Below are 27,510 nucleotides of genomic sequence, written 5' to 3'. Positions count from 1 at the left end.
TTAAGCATCTCAGCAAACAAGCCAGGCTAATTTAGTTGGCATTAAGGAAAAAACCGGTCTGGAGACACCCTAAATGTCCAATGACAGGTGAATTGATACATCGTGGTAGATACGTATCACGGGATAGTATTCAGCGCTGAGAAAGAGACACCAGCATGGCTGGGCGTGGAGGACGTCGTGCTAAGTGAGATCAGCCAGTCACCGAAAGAAATACGTCTGCACTAACTCCACTTGTAGGAGGTATTTCATAAAATAGTCCTATGTAGAATCAGTGGGTAGAACACTGGTAGAACATCGGGCATAAAATTTCTGTTACGATGACTGAGCTGTCGGGGTCTGCCTCACGGCCTGCGCCTGTGCTGAACTATACTGTGTTGTACACTTAACGCAACGAAATAGATTTTTAACAAACTTAAAAAAAAAGTTCTCTGAAAGGACCAAAGTTGACTTCCGCTCTCTCTTCTGCACTTCCTAGGGCCTGGGTTCCAATAAATAATTGCTACCTCATGTCTAAAGAAATTCCTTTTTCTGTGAAAAAGACGAAAAGCATCTTCAACAGTGCAATGCAAGAGATGGAGGTGTACGTGGAGAACATCCGCCGGAAGTTCGGGGTTTTTAACTACTCGCCCTTCCGGACGCCCTACACCCCCAACAGCCAGTACCAAATGCTGCTCGATCCCAGCAATCCCGGCGCCGGCGCCGCCAAGATCGACAAGCAGGAGAAGGTCAAGCTCAACTTCGACATGACGGCGTCCCCCAAGATCCTGATGAGCAAGCCCATGCTGAGCGGCGGCGCGGGCCGCCGGATCTCCTTGTCCGACATGCCGCGCTCCCCCATGAGCACAAACTCTTCCGTGCACACGGGCTCCGACGTGGAGCAGGACGCCGAGAAGAAGGCCACGTCGAGCCACCTCAGCGCCAGCGAGGAGTCCATGGACTTCCTGGACAAGAGCACAGGTCAGCCTCGGGCAGAAGAGCAGGGGGGCCCTTGGGACAAAGGGGTTCCATTGGGGCCACCTTTGTCGGTTCTAGCTGGCCAGTGTCACGGAATCGAAGGGAGCTCTGTGGGCAAACGTGACATTTTAAATGGGTAAAACAGTGGGAGATTTGCTGGTAAGGAATTGCGAGAGGAGAAATTCGGTCCCCAAACTCACAGCGGGCAGAGGTGGCCACAAACCCTTTAGAGTGGAGACCGGATGTCTCTTGGGTGATCACAGCAACACCTCCCAGGATAGCTTGTTTCTCAAGAATGTTTCTTTAAGGGGCACTTGGGTGGCTCAGTCGGTTAGCCATCTGACTTCAGGTCAGGTCATGATTGCATGGTTCACAGGTTCAAGCCCCACATCGGGCTCTGTGGTGATAGCTCAGAGCCTGGAGCCTGCTTTGGATGCTGGGTCTCCTTCTCTCTCTGCCCCTGCTCCACTCATACTCTGTCTCTGTTTCTCTCAAAAATAAATAAACATTCAAAGACATTAAAAAAAAAGTTCCTTTAACTGAAAGACTATTTTTCTATCCAAGTTAAACCTTCATATTATTGAGAGCTCCAATGTTAGAGCAGCGGGTAAGGTCACTCCTTAGAATTTGCCCTGATTGACCACTTGCTGTCGAATAGTGGGTCAGGATGCGGCTGCTGGTCTCAGATCCCAGCTCTGCTGCTCACGAGCCACCAGGCTCCAGGCCAGATACTCAGTGTCATGATGCCTCAGTTTCCTCATCTGTCATGTGACGTAACGACAGACCTGTCCGTAGGTTCTTGTTGAGGGTTAATGAATATGTGTCTGCCCAGGGGCAGAGCAGTGCCTGGAATAGTGAGCAGTCAGAGCTGTTGGCTGCCTTACTTCTTCCGGCGGTGGCTCGGCCAGTGCCCACGCGGGTTCAGATTCGGGGAGCTGATGTAAGTCGGGGTGCTGCGCCAGTGTGAGAAAAGGAACGGTGACGTAAATTGAATTTTATTTACCCAAATATTTGTTTGCCTGTTAAATCCTTACGAACTTGATTCCTTCCACAGGGAAATGGGTTTACTCTCATTTTTCTGTTTTTTAATGTTTATTTTTGAGAGAGTGCGAAAGGGAGAGGGGCAGAGAGAGAGAGAGTGTGTGTGAAAGGGAGAGGGGCAGAGAGAGAGAGAGAGAGAGAGAGAGAGAGAGAGAGAGGGAAGGAGGGAAGGAGAATCGGAAACAGGCTCCAGGTTCTGAACTGTCAGCACAGTGCCTGACGTGGGGCTTGATCTCACGGTCCATGAGATCATGACCTGAGCTACAGTCAGAGGCTTAAGCAACTGAGCCACCGAGGCGCCCCTCATTTTTCTTGAAACATGGCCTTCACTATGTATTCTTTGTTGGTCTTGCTCGGAGAGACGCAGGCACAGAGAACCTTCTACGCTAGTCCTGATGGTAAAAGGCAGGCTCTGGGCTGGGGAGACCATCGAGGGGCAAGGCTCCAGCCCCTGGTTGCCCTGCAGGAATGTGGCCCCATGGTTTCCAGATCTTACCTTACTCTAGAGAAGTGGCAAATTTGTGTTTTTATACAAAACCCCTAATTATTAAAGGTCAGCTCAAAATGTCTTTGAATATTTTCCAGAATGGATAAAAGCACATCTCCAGGTTGGCCCATTAGTTTTAAGCTTCTGGCCAACACTTTGACCTTGGACAGCCCTGCAGACACTGCCCCTCCCCCTTCCTTCTCCCCTTTCCCCTCCCTCCTTCCCTTCCTTTATATAAGAACTTTTTTTAAATTTTTTTAATATATATTTTTAAATGTTTAATTTTGAGAGAGTGTGAGCAGGGGAGGGGCAGAGAGGGAGACAGAATCCCAAGCAGGCTCTGCACTGACTGTGCAGAGTCGGCATGTGTCTGGATCTCATGAACCGTGAGATCATGACCTGAGCCCAACTCAGGAGTTGGACACTTAACTGACTTAGCCACTCAGGCACCCCTTAAAATCCTTTTTTCTAAAATATGATCCCTTTACCAGTATGTGCTTGGATCGTTTTGGGGATTATGAGTTAGACAGCCAGTGAGTACTATGGGTTGAGAAGGTGACCCCCCAAATCATTGTAATCTTACCAATTTTCTGTAAGGAGCCAGACAGCAAATATTTTAGGCTCTGTGGGTCCCCCTCACTACTATGCAGCTGTTCAACACTGCTGTTGTGTTAATGACACAGCCATAGGCAGTATGTGACACAGATTTGAATTTCATACGATTTGTATGTTTCATGAACTCTAGTAACCCTTTAGGATTTTTCCAACATTTACAAAGGTCAAATACCCTTGCAGGCAATAGAAGAGGAGGTGGTACGCCAGATTTGGCCCATGTGTCTTTTTAACAGCCTCCATTATAGACCAAGTTAGAAGAAACTCTGAGTCAGTCTCCCCATTTTTCAGGGGGCGAAACTAAGGTCTCTGTGGATAGTGGAGGAAGGAGCCTGTTCCCACAGCTAGATCCTGCCTCTGCATCCACGTTCTTGTCATTGCTCCCTACTGCCCTCTGCTGTCAGCAGCGACAATTGCATTTAGTAGAAGGAAAGCGGAGTATTTATTAAAATGCCCCACAGTCAGGGAGGGTATCATTGAGATGAGATTGTGATCCAGCCAAAATTGTGTTTAAAAAAAGAAAAAGAAAAGATTATCATAGGCTCGAAAAGCTGTCTTAGTTTTAGCAATAAAATATTTCTTACCAGCATCATTAAAACTACAGATTGAAATAAGTTATCAACTAAAACTCTTAAGAGTTTAGAAACTTGCCTTTTGTTTCGGGATGTGTCGAGGAACTCAGAATCAGGTGTCTGTAATCTCCAGTCCTCGATTTAGTTTTCCGAGGAGTTCTCTGCTCAGCCCGGAGCCTTTCGGCCATGGTTCTGGTTATGGGTCAACGTGGTTTCTACTCACAAGGATTTCCCTGCAGCCCCCCGGATCCACACCTCCTCGCTAGAATCCGTGCCTTTGACAGTATTTGCCTGTAGGATTTCAACTTAAGCCATGAATATGTATTCAGCTAAGAGTCTCCGCGCCTGGCTGTCACCAGCCTCAGAACTAACAGTTTTTTGGTCTCGGGGCTCCGCTAGGGGTTCCTGTTCTTGAAGAAGAGTAACCGTCTTTGTAAACTCTTTTCTTGTTGTAACTCTACATCGTCGTCATACAATATTTGTTACTTATAAAACGAACGTCACAGACCACTCCACCTCCTGGTCAGCCATTAGTTACTGTTTCCAGGATTTTTTTTGTGGGGGGGAGGGGCGGTGCCAAAAGTTGATTTTATTAAAGCGTGGGGACAGGACCCGTGGGCAGGAAGAGCTGCCTTCCAGGACTTTTTCTATGTTGGTTTAGGAGTCATACTATGAACTTGAAAACAAATACATTGGGGATCAGGCAGGTATGGGAATGAGCGAGGTTGACAGGTGTGGTCACTGGCATGAACAACACAGAGCAGGAACAGCGCTCCTCCTGATGACCTCACGACACGCCTGGTGCTCGGGTGCACCTCCCACAGCAGCCCTGACTCCTGACACGTGATGCCCTGGACATGTCATTGTTACAAAACTCCTTACACGCCACTGACACGTCATCACCTGACCTGTCCCAGTGCCCTTGAGGTCTGCCTTCTCTGAAGGGTCCTGGGGACCTTCCTGCTGGTTCTCGCCAAGTGGGAATGTGGCCTCTGATGCCTTATTCTCATTGTTCAAGAGAAGCCTTGGATATTTTATTTATCTCTTTATGTTTATTTAATTTTGAGGGAGAGAGAGAGAAAGAGAGAGAGCGAGCATGAGCAGGGGAGGGGCAGAGAGAGGGAGACACAGAATGTGAAGCAGGCTCTGGGCTCTGAGCTGCCAGCACAGAACCTGACATGGGGTTCGAACCCACAAACTGTGAGATCCTGTCCTGAGCCGAAGTTGGACACTTAACTGACTGAGCCACCCAGGCGCCCCTCCTCAGATATTTTTGTAAATGTGGACTGCGCCAACTTTTACATAATTGGCTCAAATTTAAAATATCTGTATGCTGCACTAAATGCCTCCACAAACTGCTTGGTTTACAGTATCTGTTGTAGATAGCTTTGAGTTCTTTGCCCTCCACTCCCTTCCCGTGTTATTTTTGAGAGAGAGAGAGAGAGAGAGCATGAGCAGGGGAGTGGCAGAGAGAAAGGGAGACAGAGGACCCGAAGCAGGCTCTGCGCTGACAGCAGCGGGTCTGATGTGGGCTTGAACTCACGGATCATGAGATCATCACTTGAGCTGAAGTTGGATGCTCAACCCACTGAGCCACCTAGGTGCCCCCACCCCCCTGACTTTAAGTAACCTCTGTGCCCACACTTGGGCTTGAGTTTACAACCCCAGGATCAAGAGTCACATGCTCCACTGACTGGGCCAGCCAGGCACCTGAGTTGCTTTTTTTTTTTTTTTAAATCTTTGTGTCCTGAATACTTTTTCACATTAGTTAAATAGGCCTTCCAAACAGAGTTCATGTCCTGTCCTTGCCTGTCCAGTGATGCTCTGCTGTGTGGCTCATCTGTGCAAGCCTCCAAGAGTTGTGCAAGTTTGAAGATGTCGGTTGCTTCCGAGGTTTCATAAGTGGAGGAAATTTGGTGCGAATCACTGACTCCCCCCTTCCCCCCGCAGCGCTGGGGTGCGCAGGAGGGAAGGGGCGTTTTTTTCTGGTTTAATTCTAAGACTCCTGTGTCATAAAGTCAGAATAGCACAGGCTAGGATTTTGTAAATGTAGGTAATAAATGATGTATTTTTGCCCACCCTTGTGAATTGTACATCAAAGTTTAACATCTGATTAAATTATTTGTGACTTCAAAGGCGATTAGTTCTTCCTTTGAGCAAGATTTATGACTTTACAAATGGATTGGCATCTGTGTCCAAGCCTAATTGAAACGAACATTTCCAAATCTCTTTCTGGTTTTGAAAATGTTGAGCATGATTTAAAACCAAGGTTCTCGGGGCGCCGGGGTGGCTCAGTCGGTTAAGTTTCTGATCTCGCGGTTCGTGGGTTCCAGCCCCGCGTTGGGCTTTGTGCTGACAGCTTGGGGCCTGGAGCCTGCTTCAGATTCTGTGTCTCTCTCTCTCCTCTCCCTCCCCTGTTCGTGCTCACTTGCTCTCTCTCTTTCAAAAAAAAAAGAAAAGAAAAGAAAAAGAAAAAGAAAACCACAGACAAGTTGGGTGTTCCTTCAGATTTTTTAACTTTATTTTTTAATTAGTTTGAGAGAGAGATAGAGAGTGTGTGTGTGTGTGTGTGTGTGTGTGTGTGTGTGTGCATGTGAGCAGGAGAGAGGCAGATAGGGAGAGAGTCTCCATGTTCAGTGTGGAGCCACACATGGGGCTCGATCCCATGACCCTGGATCCTGACCTGAGCGGAAATCCGGAGTCTGACACTCAACCCACTGAACCACCCAGGTGCCCCCCTCCTTTTTAAAATTTTTATGTATAGAAAGAGTGTGTGCGGGGGAGGGGCAAACAGAGGGAGGAGGGACAGAATCCCAAACAGTTTCCTTGCTCAGCGAGGACCCTGACACTGGGCTCAGTCCCATGAACCTGGGACCATGACCTGAACTGAAATCAAGATTCTGTTGCTCAACCCACTGAGCCACCCAGGCGCCCCTAGATTCCTAAATGTATCAGTCCCATTGGTAACTACCGTCACACTGCTCTGTGGTCGAGTGGTTCACACTAAGCTTTCTGCTCCTCTCAAGGGACCTTTGTTTCTTTACATCTTTCTGCTTGTCCATATGGTTCGTGTTGTCAGTAGGGTGTACAGGGCACGGGCAGATGACAGAAATGATTGGGGCATGTGAATGCGTGCATTTTGGGAAGCATTTCTTAGGGGGAGAAACCTGGTTTTATGAAGTAATACGCATGGGAATGTTTTAAACGGATACATTGAGGGGCGCCTGGGTGGCTCAGTCGGTTGGGCATCCAGCTTCAGCTCAGGTCAAGATCTCATAGTCCGTGGGCTTGAGCCCCGGGTCAGGCTCTGTCCTGACAGCTCAGAGCTTGGAGCCTGCTTCAGTTTCTGTGTCTCCCTCTCTCTCTGCCCCTCCCCTGCTTGCTCTCTCCCTCTGTTTCTCTCTTTCTCAAAATAAAATAAAGACATAAAAAAAAACTTATAAATGGATACATTGTTTTGTTTTCTTAATGCACATTTTATATATGTATGTTTCTGCTAGCTTCCTGATTCCCAAAATAGTAGGTGTTTTTGGCTAGCCCGCTGGTTTACGTTTGTCTAGGTGGTCAGAGACGAAGCCAGGGTTCATGTTTTTGAGAACATTGAACCTCACTGGAGTCTGAGAAGTATAGAACCCCCCCCTTCATTTACATTTATCCGTATCAACAAATGTATTTTTGCACCTCTTTTAAAGATTTTCCCCACAACAAAAACCACAGTAAAAGTCGTTTGAAAAGGGCAAAATGACCCATAATCTAAATACCTCTAGTTGACTTTGTTTTTAACGGTGGTGCCACTCCCCAGTTAAAAGGAAGATAAAACCAAACCAGCAGTATTAAAGGAGTGTAGATGGATGTGAAACGGAAGGTCAAGTTTTGTTTACCCCCCACATCCTGAGTACCAGTTTTTCTTCTAAGTTAATTGTCTGTGGAGTGTACTTTTACCACAAATAAGGGTGTGTACACTCATTTAAAGATGTGCATGTGTTTTCGATACACCTTTACACATACTGTGGGCATTTCTGTACACACCTGGTTCTTACCTCTCTCTTTCCCTCCCACATATCTGCGGGGGCCGGACCTTGTCAGATTGTGAAGATGCGAGTCACTCTGTTTTAGGGGTGTATGGCGTTAATACCTGTGTTTATTTACTGAGCCAGGGTTCGGTTAACTGGCATTTATTTATACACCCTCTCCGGTTTCTCTGCTGTTCCTCATCAAAACTGTTGCAGTTTAACTTCTGTTCATACACTGTGTCTGGGGCACGTGACCTCTATATCAATAGATGAACTTGGCGTTGGGACCTTACTGTCTGCGTGATTTATACAATGTAATTTTGGGTAATATCAGCATCACCTAATGGCCATGCTGAAAGGTTTCTCGATTCCAGTGAGTATTCCTACCCTCCACACTAGGTGTCGGTTTTTGAAACCAGTTAGTCACGCCCGCCCATGAGAAAGGCATAGCATGGAGATACATGTATCCATATCTACATCTGTGTGTATCTCTCACATGTTTATTGACCATTTCTCATGTATGTTTATTCTTTGGATTGTTAAGCGTTCTTTTAGCACACCTTGTTTTCAGTCACTGTAGACATCGAGAGTTATTTAAACGGCTGTCTTTTTAGGAAGAAGATTTTACTCTGGTTGCTATTATTGTTTCTTTATTGCTTATCATGGCCACAGTAGTGAGAAGAGAAGTGGGGACCTCTTTCTCGAGTTAATTAGCGCGTGTATTTGCTCGTTCTGTAAATGTGGCGGACGCCAGGCGGCCTCCCAGGTGCCTGGCAGAGACCTTGCTCTCCTGCAGCCGATGCGCTCACAGTAAAGGGGCACCTTGGCCTTGGCCCCCGTGGACCGGGCCAGCAGGGGCGGGCGTTGAGGGTGGTGTTGGAGGGCTACCAGCTGATGTGATGCGGATGGGGGTCGGGGTGGCAGCCTTTCCTGGGGGATTCCTTAGGAATAGCCAGGCTTGAGTTAGGAGCAGGTTTGATCTTCGGGGAACAGCACTAAGGTCTGTGTGGCTGGAGATTCCAGAATGAGGAAAGGCAAGCTCGAGTACATGGTTGGGTTTTATTCTGGGGGATAGGATGCCTTTAGGTTGGTTTTATTTATGTCTTTTAGATTTTAATTTTGAGTGTCTGTATGCCCAAGTGCAAGGGCTTGAACTTACAACCCTGAGATAAGAGCTTCGTGCTCTCCTGACTAAGCCAGCCGGGCGCCCTGGCTCCGGGCAGTTTAGATGGACAGCGGTGTATCTGGCCGCTGTGTGGAGGGTGCCCTGGGGTAGGGGCGCTGTGGCTGGAGGTGGGGGACCCCTGGGAGCTCTTAGAGGTTCTTAGTGGGAAATGCTAGGTGGGGAGAGTATTTATCAACCTTTTTTTTTTTGTTCTCATCCCATAAGGAGCTGTTCTAGACATCCCCCCCCCAACAGTCTCCTGTGATTGTTTTTTTTTCCCTACATGGGGATGAAATTCACATGACATAAAATTAACCATTTGAAAGTGAACAACTCAGTGACATGTGGTATGTTCACGGTGTTGTACAACCACCACTGTTCTCTAGTTCCAGAACATCTCCGTCACTCCAAAATCACATCCCATTAAGTGAGAAGGCACCCCCACTCCCTGGCCACCAACCCCTGGGGACCACCAGTCACATACACTTGCATGGTTTTGCCTATTCTGGGTATTATGTTTTAGCCAAATCGTACAAAATGTGGCTTTTGCGTCCGCTCCTTTCACTGAGCGCATGCTTTCAGCCTATGATGCAGCAGGTGAACTTCCCTCCTTTTCATGGCTCCGTAAACTCTACCGCCGCCGCCGCCGCCAGAGTTGGTCTGTCGACTGCATTCAGATTGTTTCCACCTTTGAGCCGTGGTGAATCGTGCTGCTGGGAACTGGTGTAGCAAGGTTTGAGCACCGCTTTTCAGTTCTTTTCAGGTGTGTACCTAGGAATGGACCCTCGTGAAATTTGAAAGTACGGTATGTCTTTTTATGTACTACATGTGTCTGTGTTTCATACATAAAAAGAGTAAGATTTTTTTCATCTCCCCAGCCCCCCAGAGCCGCTTTTGAGAATGTGTGTGTTAGGCTGATCGCAGTGGGGATGGAGAGCAGCGGGGGGCTTGGGGGATATATTTTGGAAGTGGTGTGCAAGGTCTTGATGATCCGTGGGGTAAGTTGGGGCAGGAAGGGAAGGGAGGATTTAGGGCGATGTAGGCGTGTTCGGCCGTGAACATCTGGGCGAGTGGTCGTAGCGTTAAGGAGGTTGAGGCAGGTACACAGTGCCTCACAGGTTGGGGAAGGGGGACATGTGGGACTCAGGTGGACAGCGGCCATCATTTTCCCCAAGGAGAGTTCTGTGTGGTGGGACCCGGGTTGCTAGGTGGCCCCAGTGCTGTCCCTGCCCTGACTACAGGAAGCATTTTAGTCCCAGGTGGCCGTGAGGGGGTCCCTGCACTTTGCTGGCCGGGTGGACAGTGAACCAGACCCGTCTCCACAGAGAGCCAGTGTTTTCCAAACACATTTATTCTTGCTGTGTTCAGGTGCTCTGTTTAAATTAAAAAAATTAGAACATAGTTCTTATACCTTCAATACTTAAGTTTTATTAATTAAAGACTTGTTTTTCCCATTTATGTTTTTTAAATGTTTTTTTATTTATTTTTGAGAGAGAGAGAGAGACAGCGTGAGCAAGGGAGAGTCAGAGAGAGAGGGAGACACAGATCTGAAGCAGGCTTCAGGCTCTGAGCTGTCAGCACAGAGCCTGATCCGGGGCTCGAACCCACGAACCGTGAGATCATGACCTGAGCCAAAGTCAGACACTTAACTGACTGAACCATCCAGGCACCCCCCCATTTAGGTTTTATCTACAGAATTGCAAAAGTAACGACTTTACCTGTGTTCTTGCTAAGTTTTCCTGCAGGAACCACAAGTGGGCAGGGCTCTGTGAGACTCCCTGCTGGCTTCCCCTTCCTTTTTAAAATTTTAACTTTATTTACTTATTTATTTAGAGTGCATGTGTGCGCACGCGCAGGGGAGGGACAGAGAGAGAATCCTGACCCAAAGCTTGAATTCACGACCCTGGATCGTGACCAGAGCCGGAATCAAGAGTTAGACGCCTAACCGATCCAGCCACCCAGGCTCCCCTCCTTTTTTTTTTTTTTTTTTTAAATCACGCGCCATCCTGAAGCCGGAAATGCGGACCCTGTGGTTGATTTCTGCACCTCTGTGTGTGTGTTTATTTCCACCCACCCTTTCGGGTTAGGCTTTCTTGTCAAAGCTCCTTGCGGTCCACACAGTACCGTGGCCGGGTACTGCACCTGTTTGCTGGTTCCGTGTGCGGGAACACAGTTAGTGCGGCCCTGGTTGTTAGCTCTTGCAGAGAATCTGTGACACTGATATTTTCAGCTACTGCAAGTCTCCTTTGGAAGGAAGCAGATAGAATGTGAATGAATGAATAATAAAATCCTAACACTGAAGATTTTATTGATAATACTTAAATCTTTTGAAGTGCCTTTATCTTTGATTCTCATTTTGTTTGTGTACCAAGTGCTCGATTTCTGCTTGTTGTGGTGCTGCGGGTTACAGGAACAGCAGTTGTGACGGTAAATTGTGGTTCTGATTTGAGAGAACATTGTGTGCCAGGTGCCTGGCTGGGCACTGGCTCATCCTTACAGTAAAACTAAGTTAATTAGTATTAAAAAAAACCCAAAACACACCTTAATTCTCAAAATAATGTGGGGTGTTGATGGAGCATTTGCCAAGGACCACTTGACAGGGATTAACGAGTCTCATGGCCACGCCCCTCCTCGTTTGCCTGTGAAGTCAGGGAGTCCCACAGACTCACCTGCCTCATCCACCTCAGCACCACTGAACGTTAGAACCAAAGATGGGTTGTTTTGGGGGGCGAGCAGCACCCTTGGCCTGCACCTGTTAGATGTCAGTAGCACTGTCCCCTGCGCTAGTTGTGACAGCCAAAAATGTCTGCAGACATTGGCAGTGTGTCTGCCTGGATGACAAAATCACTCCTGGCCGTGAGGCTGCTGGGTGGCTCAGTCGATTAAGCGTCTGACTCTTGATCACAGCTCAGGCCTTGATCTCAGGGTTGTGAGTTCAAGCCCCACGTTGGGCTCCATGCTGGGCGTGAAGCCTGCTTAATTAAAAAAAAAAAAAGAATCACTTCTGGCTGAAAGGTACTCATTTAGATGGTTGAATCCAAAGCCCTTGAGGTTCATGGGGAAATAGAAAATAGTATTACACTGATGGCAAATAATAGTAAATATACTACTAATAGAAAATATAGTACTTCTGTGATGCCAGGCCTGGTTTAGATGATTGACTTACCAGATCCTCACAACTTGATGGGGTGGGTACTTTTCTCAGTCCTTTCCTATTCTGTTACCAGTGTCCTTCTCTGACGCTGCCAGGAAAGGAGATTCACAGAGCTCAGGGACCGTGCCCCAGGGCACCCAGCTGGTCGGCTGCCCAGGTGGGCATCAGACCTGGGGTCTGGGTCCCGCTGCCTGCCTGCCTCCACCCTCCTTGTGTCTAGTCTTTCCTCCTCTCATACATTTGGTCGGACTCGCACGTGGAGCCGACACAGCCCTGCATACTGACTGGCTGAGCGAGTAGGCGAGGTTCATCCATTGGGTCCTCACTTTGACTCTGCTCATTTGGTGGGTGAGGAAACTGAGGCAAGCATGTGCCAATGTGGCACTTTTTGACGTCCCCGGGACATCCCGATTCGTGACGCCTTTGCCATCAACAGCTTTCTCTTAAGGACCAGATCACTGCAAAGTCCACATTTCCTGCGCATGGGGTGAGGGCTGGCCATTGTGTTGTCTCTAGGAGCGCTGTGACAGGACAGTCCCCGCGATGGCAGGCTGTGTAGGCAGAGGGGCAGGAACACTCGTGCGTTTGTTAAGTGGTTTGGTGTCAGAAGATGAGGCTCAGGGAAACAGTACGGAGGTAGTTTGAAGGCATTAAAAAGGTTCCTTTTGATGAACCATTTATTTTTTAAAATGTTCTAGTGTTTTTTTTTTTTTTTTTTTTGAGAAGAGAGACAGCGAGTTGGGGAGGGGCAGAGAGAAAGGGAGTCACAGAATCCGAAGCAGTTCCAGGCTCTGAGCTGTCAGCACAGAGCCTGATTTGGGGCCTGAACCCATGAAGCATGAGATCATGACCTGAGCCAGTGTCGAATGCTTAATCGACTGAGCCCCCCAGGCGCCCCTCAGGTATTTTTAAAAGACTTGGGTTTAGGTATGATTTTCTCTCCTCCTGTAAACGTTGGGAACCTAGTAAGGAGGGAGATCATGGACTAGTGATGCCCTCACTCCATCTGGCGCTGAGTTTGGCTTCATTCAGCCTCACAGAACCTTTGAAATGGGAAGCCAGAGATCTCCCAAGGGGTCAGGTGGGCCCCCAGCAGGTGCATGAGCCGGCTCCTGCGTCTCCTATAAATGGACGGCATGCCATTCGTGAGCCTGGCTCCAGTCTCTGCATCTGGACTGTGGTGGGGGCCGCTTTAATCGCTGTTTATTTTGAGATTTACACCCGTGAATGGGCCAAACCAATTTCAGTGGCAGCTTAGCCGATTTGTCTTAGAGCTTTGTGTTTAATAGAATGACTGGGGAGGCCTTCTTCCTCCATGGCTTAGCATTGGGTTAAAGCCTGTGCCCGACTTGAAAATGTCTAGCCCTTCCCGCTGCGCCCCATCTGGGACACTCTGGGGGCCTTGTTGAAATAAAATCCATTTTCCCCTCCCCTCCCCCTACATACACGTTTTATTTGTTTATTTATCTCTAAGCCTGTCTTTTAACAATGAACGTACTCTTTCAGCTTCACCAGCCTCTGCCAAGACGGGACAAGCAGGGAGTGTGTCCGGAAGCCCGAAAACGTTCTCTCCTCAAGCGTCAACGCCCATCGCGACGAAAACGGACAAAACCTCCACCACCGGCAGCATCCTGAATCTTAACTTGGGTCAGTGGGGAGTTTTGGAAGCCTGCTTCTGCGGCCTCTGTGAATGTTTTTGCAAGTTGTGATGTCCTCTTTTGGGTGTGGTTCTGGAGCTCTGAACAGAACCTCTCTATAAAATGGTATAGCGGACAATGGTGAAGGGAGGTCAGTATAAAGGAGTGAGTGAGGGGTGTCCTGGGGCTTGTTGACACGCAAAGTTTTGTTTCTTGATGGACCACAGGCCAGAGTTTACGACCTTTTCTTGCTTTTGACCTCAGTAACCCTGATCTTATGTAGGTGTGTGTATGTATATATATATATATATATATATTCGAGACTTTGTACACACATGCACATACACGTTTGGTGCAAATCAAGCTTTATGAGTCAATATTTAGCTTTCTTCTGTATAATATATTCTGATATATTGTTTCCTTAATTTTCCTCTAATTTTTAAAAAAATGCTGGTCTTTATCCCTGACTTAGTGGGGTTTCTCCCCACTCCCCATTGGAGTTCAGTTAATTTTAAAAGCACTGCCTTAGGTCAAAGTCATTAGCAAACATTGGCACTAGAAATGCTAAATACTCGATCATGAGGTCATTTCATTGATTCATTCCCTCACGATCCTCGGTTTTTATTGAGCATCTACTACACGCTGTGTGCTGTTTTAGACACGGGGCAGAGCGCTGAGGAAAGGCCCTACTCCTGTACAGAGCTTGGTTCTAGAAAGTGAGCCACAGTAAGGTGAACAAGCAAGACCGTTCATGCCAGGAGAGGAGGTGACGTGTGTTCGTAGTAAGGTGGGAGATGCGTAGGATGCTGGTGGTGTGGTTAGGGGCGGCCTCTGAGAGGCGGTGTGGACGCACTTATTTATTTATTTAAAAATGTTTATTTTTGAGACGGAAGGGGATGCGGGGAGACGCAGATTGAGAGGCAGACAGAATCCGCAGCAGGCTCTGCGACTTCAGTGCCGAGTCACGAGGTTGCCACCTGTTCAGACACGTAAGGGGCATGGAGATGCCCAGAAGAGCTGGTGTTTGCACCTAGGTTTGCATATGACATTAAAAACCAGCCTTGCCCACATTGGGAGGAGGAACAAGAAATTAGGGACTTCCGGTAAAGTCTTGTAGGAATGGCTCTGAGGCCCGGGTGGCCTGTCCCAGTGGGTGGAGAAGGTGTAGAGATGAGGTCCGGCAGCCCTGGGATCCGGTGGAGCCATGTGAGCCGCGGAGGGATATGATCTGAGCACTTTAGAAGGACCTCTCTGGGCGCCTATGTCAGCGGCTCCTCCCCAGGATGGTTCCCTGACGCCCCTCCAGGGGACACTGGGCAACATCTGGAAACATTTTTAGTAGTCACAGCTGGGGATGGGGCTCGAGGATCCAGGGTTTTAGGAAGGGCGGGGCGGCCGCCTGTGCAGAGCGATGCTCACACGTGAACCCTGGTCTCTGGTGATGGCCGTGCCCTCTGGCGTCATCTTGTCCTGCAGCACCGTTTGGGACAGGGAAACTAAGGTCTGGAGAGGAGGCTTCGCGTGCCCAGGGCTGGAGCAAGCCTGTGTCTGTGGGGCGGCCAGCGTGTCCCACAGCGGTCAGGGTCGTGGCTTTCGGGGCGCCGGCTCGGAATGGCTGGTGGGAACGCCTCACTTGAACGAAAGGGGACCCATTTGCCACTTTGGAATGTTCATGGGTCTCAGCGGTGTGGTTTCCTTTCTCACACCCTCCTTCCACCTCCGCACCCCGAAAAGGAACACGGTGCTGGGGCGTTGTCATGGTGTCCTCTCTGCCGGTCATGTGTGGCCAGAGTAGCTCCTTCCCTAAACTGCGTGGTCTTCAGCGTCCTCATGAGGCCGTGGGTCTTTCTGCGTGGCTTGCCCACGGTGGCGGTGAAAGATTTCTTCCCGTCCTGTGTTCTGGTGGGGGGCGGGGTGGATCCTGAGAAGCTCTCTCATTCAGAACCCCCCTCCCCCTATCTCCTTCCGTGCTGGGGTGCACACTTGTTTTGTCAGTGGGAAAGAAGGCATTGGGGATGTGGGTGTTTTGTGGGCTGGGGGTTCAATGACCTAACGGGAAGAGGATCGGAGAGGGACTGGTGAGTATGTCACGGATGGATAGAAAAATCAGACAGTGGAGGGAAATTATAAATAATCCTCAAAGCTTGCCCAGGCGTGGAGCAGGTGCTTTCTCTGGGGCTTTTTGTGTCTGGCTTCCGTAGAACTTCTCTGAGCAGATAGAAATGAGCATGCTGGGGGCGATGATGACATTATGATATCTAACCAAATGGCATTCCGTTAAAAAACAAAACAAAATTAGCGACATGGAAAACAGATGAGTGATTGTGAGGGTGGGGTGGGGGGAGGGCTGGATTCCAAGTCACAAAGGGATTCTTGGCCAGATGACGTTGCTTTGCATTCTGATGGCAGTTACACCTGTCTGTGCAGGTGTTGAAACACCTAGAACTGTATCCTCCCGACCCTCCTCAGATTTCACTCTCTGAAATCTAAAAATGATTTAAAAACTACAACAGCCTTCAAAGTAGATAATAAGAACCCCATGTCTAAAAAGTGGAAACTGGGGCACGGAAAAGCAGAGTCCCCTACCCAGCATCATATATGGTTCACGGTCACGTCTGACCTGTGGGCTCAGGCCTGTCTGCCTCGTAGTCTGTGCTCTCAGCCCAAGTACGTGAGCTGATGTGCTGCAAGACGGGGCCATGTTCTGATGTTGGAGGGCCCTTGACACTGTGCTTCTCACACTGTTGGATAAATCAGTCAGGCTGTAGGGAAGAGGGGGTAAGGTAGACAGTTCCTTGGAGGACAAAGCCCCTTTCTGAAGGATGCAGCTTCCACACGTTGAACTTGTGTCCTCAGACTCTGAATTTCCAAGAAAAATGGAAATCCAGATTTGTATATGAACTCTCGCTTTTGAAAGTTGGCAGTCAGTTGCATTAAAAATAAAAACTCTATTCGGTCAGGACACGTAAATCCAACCCAGTGTACAAAAACCAGCCACGGTTCAACCGCTGGATCCTTAATGATTCAAATGATCTTTGTTTGGTGCACGACGGAGGGGAAGGCTTCCTCGGAGACATCTCCCCTGCTTGCTGACGCCCAGCCCCCGTGTTGGCTGTCTCGGGCTTTCTCTCTGCTCTCACACAAGGAGCCGAAGCCTGGTGGATTGTGACAGCCTCTTTCTGTGACTGTGTGAGAAATAAGTCATAAATAAGCATGAGAGGAGGAAGGAGGGCCTGATTCTCTTCTTCTAGACTCCTGTTTGCTTCTCTGGGAATCCCGTCTCCTTTTGTCACACAGGGTGTTTGCTCTGGGCTGAACAAACAGCACTTGAGGGGTCCTGCATGTGACACCGACGTGCCTGGGTGCTGCGTCGGAGATGCTGACAGAGCAGTGGAACTCGGCAGACCCCGAGCGTTTCTGATCGTTTATTCCTCCACGGTTGCTGACGGGAAGCCTCCTTTCTCTCTCCGTATCGAGTGATGCCTTGAAGCCAGGCATCCTTTGAGAGCATGGATATAGAGCTGGGGGCTGAGGTTTCCCACTTTTTGATTTTGTTGCTGTTTTAAACAGCGGAGGAGTTGGGGAAAATCTCGGCTTGGCTTTTGATGGACGAAAGAGCTTTGGCCAGGGTCGCTGGTCTGGATGACATTGTTCCCGTGAAGGAGCCGCCATTTTGTGGCTCCTGGAAGTCCAGCTTTTGAAGGGAGGAAATCTATTTCTTTTTAGTAGAAAAGAGACAAGTTTGTGTTTTTCTTGTACAAAGTTAATTTTCTTGTTATAAGTAGTGAAGGTATCTGGTAAGAGAAATTTCAAAGGACAGAAGGATGTTTAACGAAAAGCCATCCTGCCTGTGACCTCCGATCACCCGTCTCTCTGTCCCTTCCGACAGTGACCACAAGTATCTCTTTTTAGTCTTCTGAGAACGTTCTTCCACGTAATATACCAGAGATGTTCAACCTGGGTGATTCTTTCCCCCCCCAGAGGACACTTGGCAATGTCTGGAGACCTTTTTTTTTTTTTTAAAGTTTATTTATTTTGAGGGGGGGGTGTGAACTGGGGAGGGGCAGAGAGAGACGGAGAGAGAATCCCAAGCAGGCTCTGCAGTGTCAGCAGAAACCTGGATGTGGGGCTCGAACATGACAACCGTGAGATCATGACCTGAGCTGAAACCAAGGGTTGGACGCTTAACCAACAGAGTCACCCAGGCACCCCTGGAGACATTTTTTTTTTTTTAAGACTGTATCTTTAAGTAATCCCTATGCCGTGTCTGGGGCTCACACCCACAGCCCTGAGATCAAGAGTCCCACACTTCACCAGCTGAGCCAGCCAGGTGCCCCTAGAGACATTTTTATTGTCCCAGCTGGGATGTGGGTGCTACTAGCATCTGGCGGATGGAGGCAAGGGGTGTGCTAAGCATCCTACGATGGGCAGGAGAGTCCCCAGCCCCCCACCTCCCTACCTTCCCCCCAACGAAGACTTACCCAGCCCTAAAAATCAATAGTGCCAACGCTGAGAACCCCTGAGAACACATATATTCCTATCTGTGTCCCCTTTTCCGTCTTTCCCCCCCACACCAATGCTAATATATTTTACTGATTCTCACCTTCTTTGTCATGAAACAGATTGGGTTTTTCATATCGGCACATAGAGATCTCTAGTTTTATTTTAGCGGTTGTATTTTATTCCATTTCAAGGTGAACTGTTAATTTATTCCCCCAGGCTCCTTATTTATCAACTCTGGGTGGTTTTGCTGTTGCAAACAGCGCTAACGAAGACGCTTTTGCCATAGTACGAGTTCCTAGAAGCAGAATCTTGGGTCAGAGGCCATGTGCCGTGACATTGGGAGAGATACCGGCAAATTGCCCTCTACAGGGATGGTTCTGAGATACACTCCCTCCAGAAGTGTGAGATGGTGTCTCTTTCTCTCGCATTGGTGTTTTTCCTCCCTGGTTTCCATTTACAGCCCAAGCTGTCTTCCTATCAGCCAGAAAGTTCAAAATGTTGGCAGCAAAGGTGGATTCTGAAGATATTCCCGATATAGAAGGGCAGGGGTGGAAGAAATCCTGATAAGCGACTATCAGCTAAATGAGAAAGGGAAGCTCTTCCTTTTCTCCCTGCGGAGAAGAAAGTCAAAATGCGGTTGAAAATTTGAGAACGATAATTCAGTTCGGCTAAACTCCTGACGGTCTGCTCCCAGGGACCTGATCTCAGGACCCACCCCCCACCCCAGCTTTGAGTGGAAATTTCCTCTTAGGATGTACTTAGCCCAGCGTATTGACTGTAGAAATCTGAACTGTGAATTCATGTGCTGTATCATCTCTTCATTCCTGTTAGTGATGAATATTTCAGACTTCAGTCTTTTAAGGCTTACTTTAAGAGACTGCATTTACTGTAGACACAGCCACACACACCCACGATTATTCTGATGAGTTTGTAGGTCTCTTTTATGAACTCTAAAAGATTTAGAAAAGTGATACTGTTAACACAAAGGTTAAGGCAAATCAGGAGGAGTTTTCTTCACTCACATAGAAGATTGGTCTGGGGCACCCGGTGACTCACTCGGTTGTGTGTTGGATTCTTGATCTTGGCTCAAGTTATGATCCCATGTTTCATGGGATCCAGCCCCGGGTCGGGCTCTGTCCTGATGGCGTGGAGTCTACGTGGGATTCTTTTTCTCTCTGGCCCTCTTACATGTTCTTGTTCTCTCTGTTCTTAAAATAAATATTAAAAAAAAAAAAAAGAAGACTGGTCTAATGCAGTGATTCTCAGCCTTAGCTTACAGTTAAAATAATCTGGGGTACTTTTTATTTTTATTAAAGAAAACTTTTTTTTGTTTAGTGTTAATTTATTCTTGAGAGACACAGACAGAGCAGGAGAGAAGTAGAGAGAGAGGGAAAGAATCCGAAGCAGGCTTTGAGCAATCAGACAGAGCCCATGAACTGTGGGATCATGACCTGAGCCATCCAGGTGTCCCCCTTCCTTTTTAAGAATCTTCATATTTTTTAAAGTAGGCTTGTAAAAAAGGTGCCCCATCTGTGGTTTTTTTTAAATGTTTTTATGTTTTTATGTTTTTATGAAAGAAAGAGATCATGAGCAGGGGAGATGCAGAGAAAAAGAGCGACAGAGGATCAGAAGCAGGCTCTTTGCTGACAGCAGCCAGCCTGAAGTGGGGCTTGAACCCACAATCTGCGAGATTGTGACCTGAGTCCAAATCAGATGATCAATGGTGTGAGCCATCCAGGTGCCCCTATCTGGCTTATTTTTAAACAGCCAGTATCCAGGCCTTCCCATAGGCCAGTTAATTCACATTTTCAGGGAGGTGTACCGAGGCATTTGGATATTTTTCTTTAAAGCTTTATAGGTGATTTCAGTTTGCGGCCAAGATTAACAGCCCGTGCACTACCAGTGGGGATGGCAATTTTTAGCCATTTGGCCAAATCTGGCCCTCTACTTGTTTTTGTAGATAAAGTTTTATTAGAACACAGTGTCATCCATTTGCATACATATTATTTATGGTCACTTTGGCAACAAGCTCTATGGCCTGCAGAGCACAATTTGCTCTCTGACAGCAAAAGTTTGCTGACTCCTGGTGTAGTAGATGGTGTGTTTTTGGTCACTGCTGTGTGGAGCGTTAATTGAGGACACTGACGGAGAGTATTTTTGTGAGTGATTTATTTTACAACTTCATCCTTGAAAAGCTGCCTCTACCCTTAGGAATCCAGAATGTGTTCTCATTTCTGAAAGCGGAAGTCATGAGACGGGCTTCCTATCCTTCCCCCTTTCCAGTCACATTAGCCACTTACCTGTCGAAGTCTCTACGTCCTCCTCATACTGCTGGTTTTTGAATTGCATCTTTCTTTTTCTCTTTCTCTGTTTCCCTGGTCGTCCATCCTCTTCCTCCTTTTCCCCCTGCTGTTTCATTACAGCTATCGTTAGTGCCTCTTCTCTGTGTAAGATGGTCCTCCGGTGAATTTGCAGGGATGTTCTTCCCCTGCATTGAAATAACCTGTGCCCTCACCCCATCTTCTCTGTGCACCGCCAGCCCTGTACAAACGTGCACACGGAGGCTTGTGCACGTGCACTCATGTGCTCGCTGGTGGGTGTGTTTTTTGAGCCTTAGAGCCTTTTCTCATAGGACAAGCCTCCTTGTTTGGAGCAGCTCACTTCCAGAATCTTCCAGAGGGCTGTCCCCAAGTGTGTGTTGAGGAAAGGGCTCTTCCTAATCCTATTCCCACTTTGGTAGGGACCCACTTTGGTAGGGACCCACTTTGGTAGGGACCTCCTCCTTAGGGGGAGAAAATTAAGTGGGAGCAGTCTCTTGCTCTGGTGAGTGGTGAGAGGGTTGGTGGGGTTCAGGGGAGGCCGCCTACCTCTGCTCACTGGAAAGGAATAGGTCTCTGGGCACGCAGGGTTGAGAAGGCCCCATTCTTGGGTGACAGGGAGAGTGCATGGCTCATGTTGGAAACTGGATATGAGCAGAGAGTGAAGGTTCTGAGTAGCCCTTTTGGTCCGGCCCTCAGACTGTGTACCCCAGACTTCTTTCAGAGTCTGGTGGGCATAGAGGGTGTGTGGGGTGGGGACAGCAGGGGACGGAGGAAGCCTGCAATTGAGCTCATGGGTAGTGGCAACGGGGTCAGAGGTGGCTTCTCGTCTTCGTCCTTGATGGATGTCACGTTCGTTTTCTGGGATTGACCAGGGCAGGGCCCATGTTCTGCATTCTCTGGGGTCAGCTGGAGAGGGAAGGGGGTGCAGGTGGCAGGCTGGTGGCAGACAGCCATCCTTGCCTAGGAAGTCTCCTCGTTTTCTGGGCCCGTGTGGCCATCTTCGTTTTGTTCCTTTTTTCTGTTTTGGGGGGCACTGGAGGAGGTGCGGAGGAAGGAATTTAAGCAGTGCAAGCCTGCAGTCCCTTGGAATCTGGTCCAGTTGGTCATGTAAGGAGCCCGTGGCAGAAGCAGGGAGTGAGGCCAGGCCCGCGACCTTGAGTCCTCCATCAGAGCCTTTGCCTCAGCCACAGAGGACAACAGCGTGGCTGCCTGTCTTACATTTCCCCCCCGTTTCTGACTTGCACTCCCCTCTAGGTGGGCCAGGAGTGAGCAGCAAAGTCTCCGTGGTGAGTGAGGAAGTGAGGCTCCCAGTTCTGTGCGTGTGCTCTGGGGGTGGAGCTCTCCCTCTTCTGAGTTACAGGTCCTCTGATCTGGGCCTGGAGTTAAAAGCACACTCTGGCCAGACTCAGTGTGATTCACCTGCCAATACTGAGATTTTCTATAGTGCTGTGACCCTTGGCTTTCGAGGTCCCTAACGATGCGCCCTTCCGTGGACGACCATTCGGCTGGGATTGTGCATCTTAAATATCGAAGGCCACCCAGGCGGCTGTGTGGTGGACTGGGTCCATCTGCCAAGTGTGCTCTCGGGCCGAGACAATGTCGCTGGGACAAGGTCTCTGAGGTTTCTCCCCCTGCCGTGTTCTCCAGAAGGAAGCTCGGTGGGGAGCGTGGCCCGGCCCCCTGTCCCTCGCGTGTCTGATGAGGGCGCCCTGTCTTCCAGATCGGAGCAAGGCCGAGATGGACCTGAAGGAGCTGAGCGAGTCGGTCCAGCAGCAGGCGGCGCCCGTGCCACTCCTCTCGCCCAAGCGCCAGATCCGCAGCCGATTCCAGCTAAATCTCGACAAGACCATCGAGAGCTGCAAAGCCCAGTTAGGTACGTTTCTCGGCTGGCTCCCACGCCGTCCTCACCGGCGGGTTTTTGTGGGGTCACCGCCCAGACAATGCCCAAGGTGGATCTGGCCACGTTCACAGCATCCCGTGTGCGGCTCACATCCGGTTCCCCCGACGACTGACCCTCGCAGATCGGCAGCTGTCTGTCCACTAGGGCTTTTCGCCGGCCACCCAGTGTCTTCTCTGGCTGTGGTCACCTGTGGCCCCGGGGCACACCTGGTAGGGAAACTGGAGAGCAGAAAGCCCTTCCTGAGTTTGACCCCACACCCCTGTCAGCACATGGCGGTGGCTCACTGTCAGGACCCAGTTTGTCCCACAAATGCTTGACACAAACCCCTTCATTGCAGGCTGGGCCCTCCCCCCTGGCACACGCGTCCTGCTTCTCTTCCTGTCACCTCCCTTCCTCTTCCCCGCGCTGCCTGCCTTCACACCGCCTACCTGAATTCTTTCCCTGAGGCTGAGCTCAGGCATCCCCTCCTCCAGGAAGTCTCCTCTGGCTGCCCTGCCCTCCCCATCTGCCGCCTCCTGTGGCCCTTTATTGCTGGGGAGCATCCGTGGTCGCTTGGTGTGTAGGGGGTGTCCCTCTAGACTGGAAGCCCCTGGGGGGCAGGGAGGTTGCCTCAGAAGCAGTTTCGTTCTCCATCGTACTTGGTCTTGGGTACAGAGTACACGCTCTGGAGTATTTATTGACTAAGGAAACAAAACCAGGAGGGTAATTTGCAAAGAAGCAGGGGATGGCCAGTCTCAGGAGCGAGAGCCCCACCAGGGTGAGAATTTATAGTGTCCATGGGCGCTCTGGACGTTGGGATGCATGAGCTGAAGTTAGGGGTCAGCCAGAGGGGCCAGAAGAGGGCGCTCCTTATTGGGTTTCCTATTTGGTGAGGACATGGAGTTGTAATTTTGCAGGCCATTTAAATGTCTGCATTGGATCCTTCCATGCAGCTGGTCTGACTCCTCGATTCATTATTAATGTTCATAAGAATTTTAATATTTCTATTTGCCAACTGTTTCCTGCATGCCTTGCACTGTACTATGCACGATGCATAGATTGTCCTGAGAGGTTGATGTCGTTATCAGTCTCATTTTGCAGATGAAGAAACCGAGGCTCAGAGAGGTAGGTCACTAGTTCAGCGTCACACAGTAAATCAATGTGCAAGACAGGATTCGAATTCATGTCTTTTGGGCTCTGCTATGCAAGCTTTCTGTGTCACGTATGTGGTCACACTCGTCCCGTGGCTGATCGTACATACGGGAGCGCATAAGCCTGCAGACCTAGATGTTAACACGAGATGTGAGTTTTTGTCTTTTGGCTTCTCCTGGTTTTGATTGAGCCCTGGTGGAGACAGATCTGTTTTGATTCTGCTGGGACCTGGTCCCCTGGGCTGCTCATGGCTTTTAACTGTTTGCAAGTTTCCTGTCTGCGTGTCTGGGTCCGAACAATGACCCCACTCAAGGTGACCATTGCCCCAGAATGGAGACGGTTCAGATTTGAGTTTTACTCTTTTCAGAATTGTAGGATACAGTGTCACCTGTGGCCGAATGACAGTCCTTACTGTTAGCCAGACACACCAGGGGGTCATGTGGAATGTGCTGCTGCCCATTTTTGTTGGTGTCTGTGAAACACCTGCTCATTTGTCATTTTGCCTTTGAAGAGTCGTAGAGACGGGTGACTCTGCTCTCGACTCTGCTGTCTGTGGAAGACCAGGGTGGACAAGGTGACAGTGTGACTCTGCATTGGCGCAGGGCGCTGGAGTTGGGGTTGGTGCCCTGGGTGCCGTGGACAGGGTGCGTCCCTGCCAGAAGGGGCCAGTGGCTCATGGCTTTAGCCAGGTGCTGCCTAGCAGGCCTGGGACCCAGATCTTCTGTTCTGTCCACCCAAGCCCGCTGACCTGATTTCTGGGTGAAATTTCCTGACTTGTGAATTGGGCAGTACCTTCCAAACAGACAACCAAAGAGCCGCTGGGCCGAGCGATGGCTCCCTACATAAAACGTGTGTGCCCGTCAGATGTGGCTTGTGGGCTGGGAGTTAGCAAAATCTGTGTTAGGGCTTTGGCTTATTTCTTTGCCCTCTGGACTCTAAGGGAAGGGGACTTGAACGTATTGGGAATTGGTGGGAAGAGCATGGGCAGTCAGTCAGGAGCGCCCAGGGTTCTGACCTTGCCTCTCTTGGTTTTCTTTATGCCTTAGGGTAGGTGATTCCTCTGGGCCTCTGTTCTGTAAAATGGATCCATTTTCCCCACTCATCTCCTTTGGTCCCCATTTCCCCCCTTCTCTACATCCCAACGAGTTATCAGTATTGCAAAGACGTAGCTCCGGATAAACGTAAAATTTATGTTGTCTGGTCCCTTGTCATCTTTGAATATCAGAAACCGAAACCCTCTGCAAACCCAAGTTGCGTTCCTTAGCTGCCATTTGCTGCTGACCCCACCAGCCCAGAGTGATGCGATTTGAAATGTCTTCTTTTTACTCCAGCATTTGGCGTGGAGACTGTTTGCGTTTGGGGTCCTGCTCATTATTTTGTCACTACGCCACATGCTGGGTTTTCTCTTTGAATTTAGGCATCAATGAAATCTCGGAAGATGTTTACACGGCCGTAGAGCACAGCGATTCGGAGGATTCAGAGAAGTCCGATAGTAGTGATAGTGAGTATATCAGTGATGATGAGCAGAAGCCCAAGAATGAGCCAGAAGACACAGAAGACAAAGAGGGTGGTCGGCTGGAGAAAGAGCCAGCGGCTGTCAAAAAAAAGCCCAAGCTGGCAAACCCAGGGGAGACGAAGGAGGAGCTGAAGGGCTCGTCGCCGGCCAGCGAGAAAGCAGACCTGAGCGCGGTCAAGGAAAAGGCCAGCCCCCAGCCCGAGAAGGACTTTCCAGAAAAAGCAAAAGCCTCCCCTCACCCTGCCAAGGACAAACCGAAGGGAAAAGATGAGACGGATTCCCCAACAGTGCACTTGGGCCTGGACTCTGATTCAGAGAGTGAACTTGTCATAGATTTAGGAGAAGACCATACTGGGCGGGAGGGTCGAAAAAATAAGAAGGAACCTAAAGAAACGTCCCCCAAGCAGGATGGTAAGTGTCCCCCACCAGCGTCGGTTTCTTGATTCGGTTCAGAGTGCCACTTGGCGTTTGTATATCCAGAAGTTACATGTCTCTCCGACAGACGTCACAGAGGGCGGTACCTGAGCAGGCCTTCCACTGGCTCAAGGTCACTAATCAAGCCCAGGGCTGACTCCTGCACACCTGCTTAGTACCTGCTTAGTACCCAGTGCGGTTGATTTTGAGCTCAGGAAGACAAACAACGGTTGGTGTTTCTAGCAGTTAGGTCATTTTTTTAGCCTGAGCACCTATTTCCCCAATATGCTCACTCATTTTCCCTAAAATGTTAACATTTAGACATTTGACAGTTTGAAATTCTTCGAAGTGTTTATTTTTTTATTAAAACAAATTTTTAGATGTTTATTTTAGAGAGAGAGACAGAGATAGAGCAGAAGCAGGGGAGGGGCAGAGAGAGAGGAAGACACAGAATCCAAAACAGGTGCCAGGCTCTGAGCTGTCAACACAGAGCCTGATGCGGGGCTTGAACTCACAAACCATGAGATCATTACTTGAGCCTACATTGGACTGACTGAGCCAGCAGGCCCCCTGTTAGAAAGGTTTAATTCAGAGATCGTGATGAGTTCAGCTCCCTTTCTTGCCTTCTTCCCTCCTAGGCGCCTCAGGGTGCATTTTCCTCCTGGGATCTGAGTCTCTTTGGGGGGATGGTACCGGCAGGGCGAGGGCATCGGATGGTGGGCGCCTGAACGGAGGTGCCACCAGCTCAGTGTTTGTCCGACCCGAGTCCAGGGTCTCTGAACACTGGCCCTGTGGATGTCTCATGCCGCGTAGTTCCTTGTCCTGTGTACTGGGGAACATTTGACAGCATTCCCGGCCTCTACCCACTGGATGCCAGTGGCCTCTGCCCATTGGTGGCATCAAAGATGTCTTGATATTGCCATTTGCCCCCCGGGAGGCAAAACTCTCTGGCTGAGAACCCTCACCTATCTGAGTGGTGCTCCCATTGTTGCTGTGACAGACTGAACCAGGAGTGCCCCCCCCCCGCCGCCCCAGCCCAGGCATGCCCTTCAGAAAGCGTGTGTATGATGTGAATGGTGTCCTTCCCGTTGACGAAGCGTTCAGCGCGGTATTTTAGTTGGCTTGCCACGTGGGTGTGCGGGGACTCCCAACATGCCCAAGAGAGGTAAAGAAGAATCAATTTAGGGCCCAGGTAAAACACAGCCTAGGGAGAAGCTGGAAGTTGTAGCCTTGAAACCGTACTTACTTTGTGAGTGCTCGAAGGGATAAACAGGTGTTTTTTTTGTTTTTTAATGCTTATTTATTTTTGAGAAACAGTGAGGCAGCGTGAGCAGGGAAGGGGCAAAGAAAGGAGACACAGACTCTGAAGCAGGCTCCAGACGCTGAGCTGTCAGCACAGAGCCCGACGTGGGGCTTGAACTCATGAACCGTGAGATTATGACCTGAGCCGAAACTGAGTTGGGTGCTTAACTGACTGAGCCACCCAGGTGCCCCGGGATGGTGGTCAGGTTTAATTTTTGACCAGGCGCTACCTTCCTAACCAAACTCTTGAGTGATGTGTGGTTCTAACTCCCCCCGCCTGAGGATTTCTGAGTCTCGCTGCATAAAGCAGTCGGGGATGGGCCTTGAGAATCTTCCCTCTGTGCCCTGGAGCCTCACTTGTAGGAGGAGAGAGTTTCTGCAGTTCATTGATGAAATGAGTCTGCATGGTGCAGGGGAGGAGACGGCGAAGCAGCTGAGTGGGCCGGGAAGATAGGACACACCGTTCCTGAGTCCCATTGGGTTCATGGACGGCCTGTGAAAACTCTTGATTTTGTGGGATTTTGCAATTTGAGGCAGATGGGGCCGCAAACAGCAGGAGGGTAGCATTTACTCCGTGCAGTGCCTGGAGATGTTTGGGCATAGAGATGGCAGCGCTCCTGTGGGTGATAGCTATTCTGTTCCTTATTTTCGGGAACATATCTTTTGATTGATTGGTTTTATACCTCTTCCAGAATGAATCTGTAACAGATTGACAGGAATATTAACCATGAAAGAAAATGAAAATAAAGAAGTCTGTCAAAGAGGAAAGTAGAATAGTCTAGTCTGGA

The 27,510-nt window shown here is 49.3% G+C and overlaps 1 protein-coding gene across 11 annotated transcripts in view; it reads left to right on the top strand.

Moving 5' to 3' along the window:
* ZMYND8 (zinc finger MYND-type containing 8) overlaps positions 1-27,510 on the top strand; it is a 122,827-nt gene that overhangs the window by 67,749 nt on the left and 27,568 nt on the right. For all 11 annotated transcript variants that reach the window (XM_029919326.1, XM_029919329.1, XM_029919332.1 and 8 more), the window contains 4 exons: positions 476-957; positions 13,505-13,645; positions 22,180-22,332; positions 24,908-25,417. In XM_029919326.1, the coding sequence (XP_029775186.1) occupies positions 476-957; positions 13,505-13,645; positions 22,180-22,332; positions 24,908-25,417 (1,286 nt within the window). The remainder of the gene's footprint in view (positions 1-475; positions 958-13,504; positions 13,646-22,179; positions 22,333-24,907; positions 25,418-27,510) is intronic.

The sequence above is a fragment of the Suricata suricatta genome, chromosome 12 (genome assembly GCF_006229205.1).
Source record: "Suricata suricatta isolate VVHF042 chromosome 12, meerkat_22Aug2017_6uvM2_HiC, whole genome shotgun sequence".
Classification (NCBI taxonomy): Eukaryota; Metazoa; Chordata; class Mammalia; order Carnivora; family Herpestidae; genus Suricata; species Suricata suricatta.
Note: the sequence above shows the minus strand (reverse complement) of the source record. Positions and strands in the feature narration are given on the sequence as shown.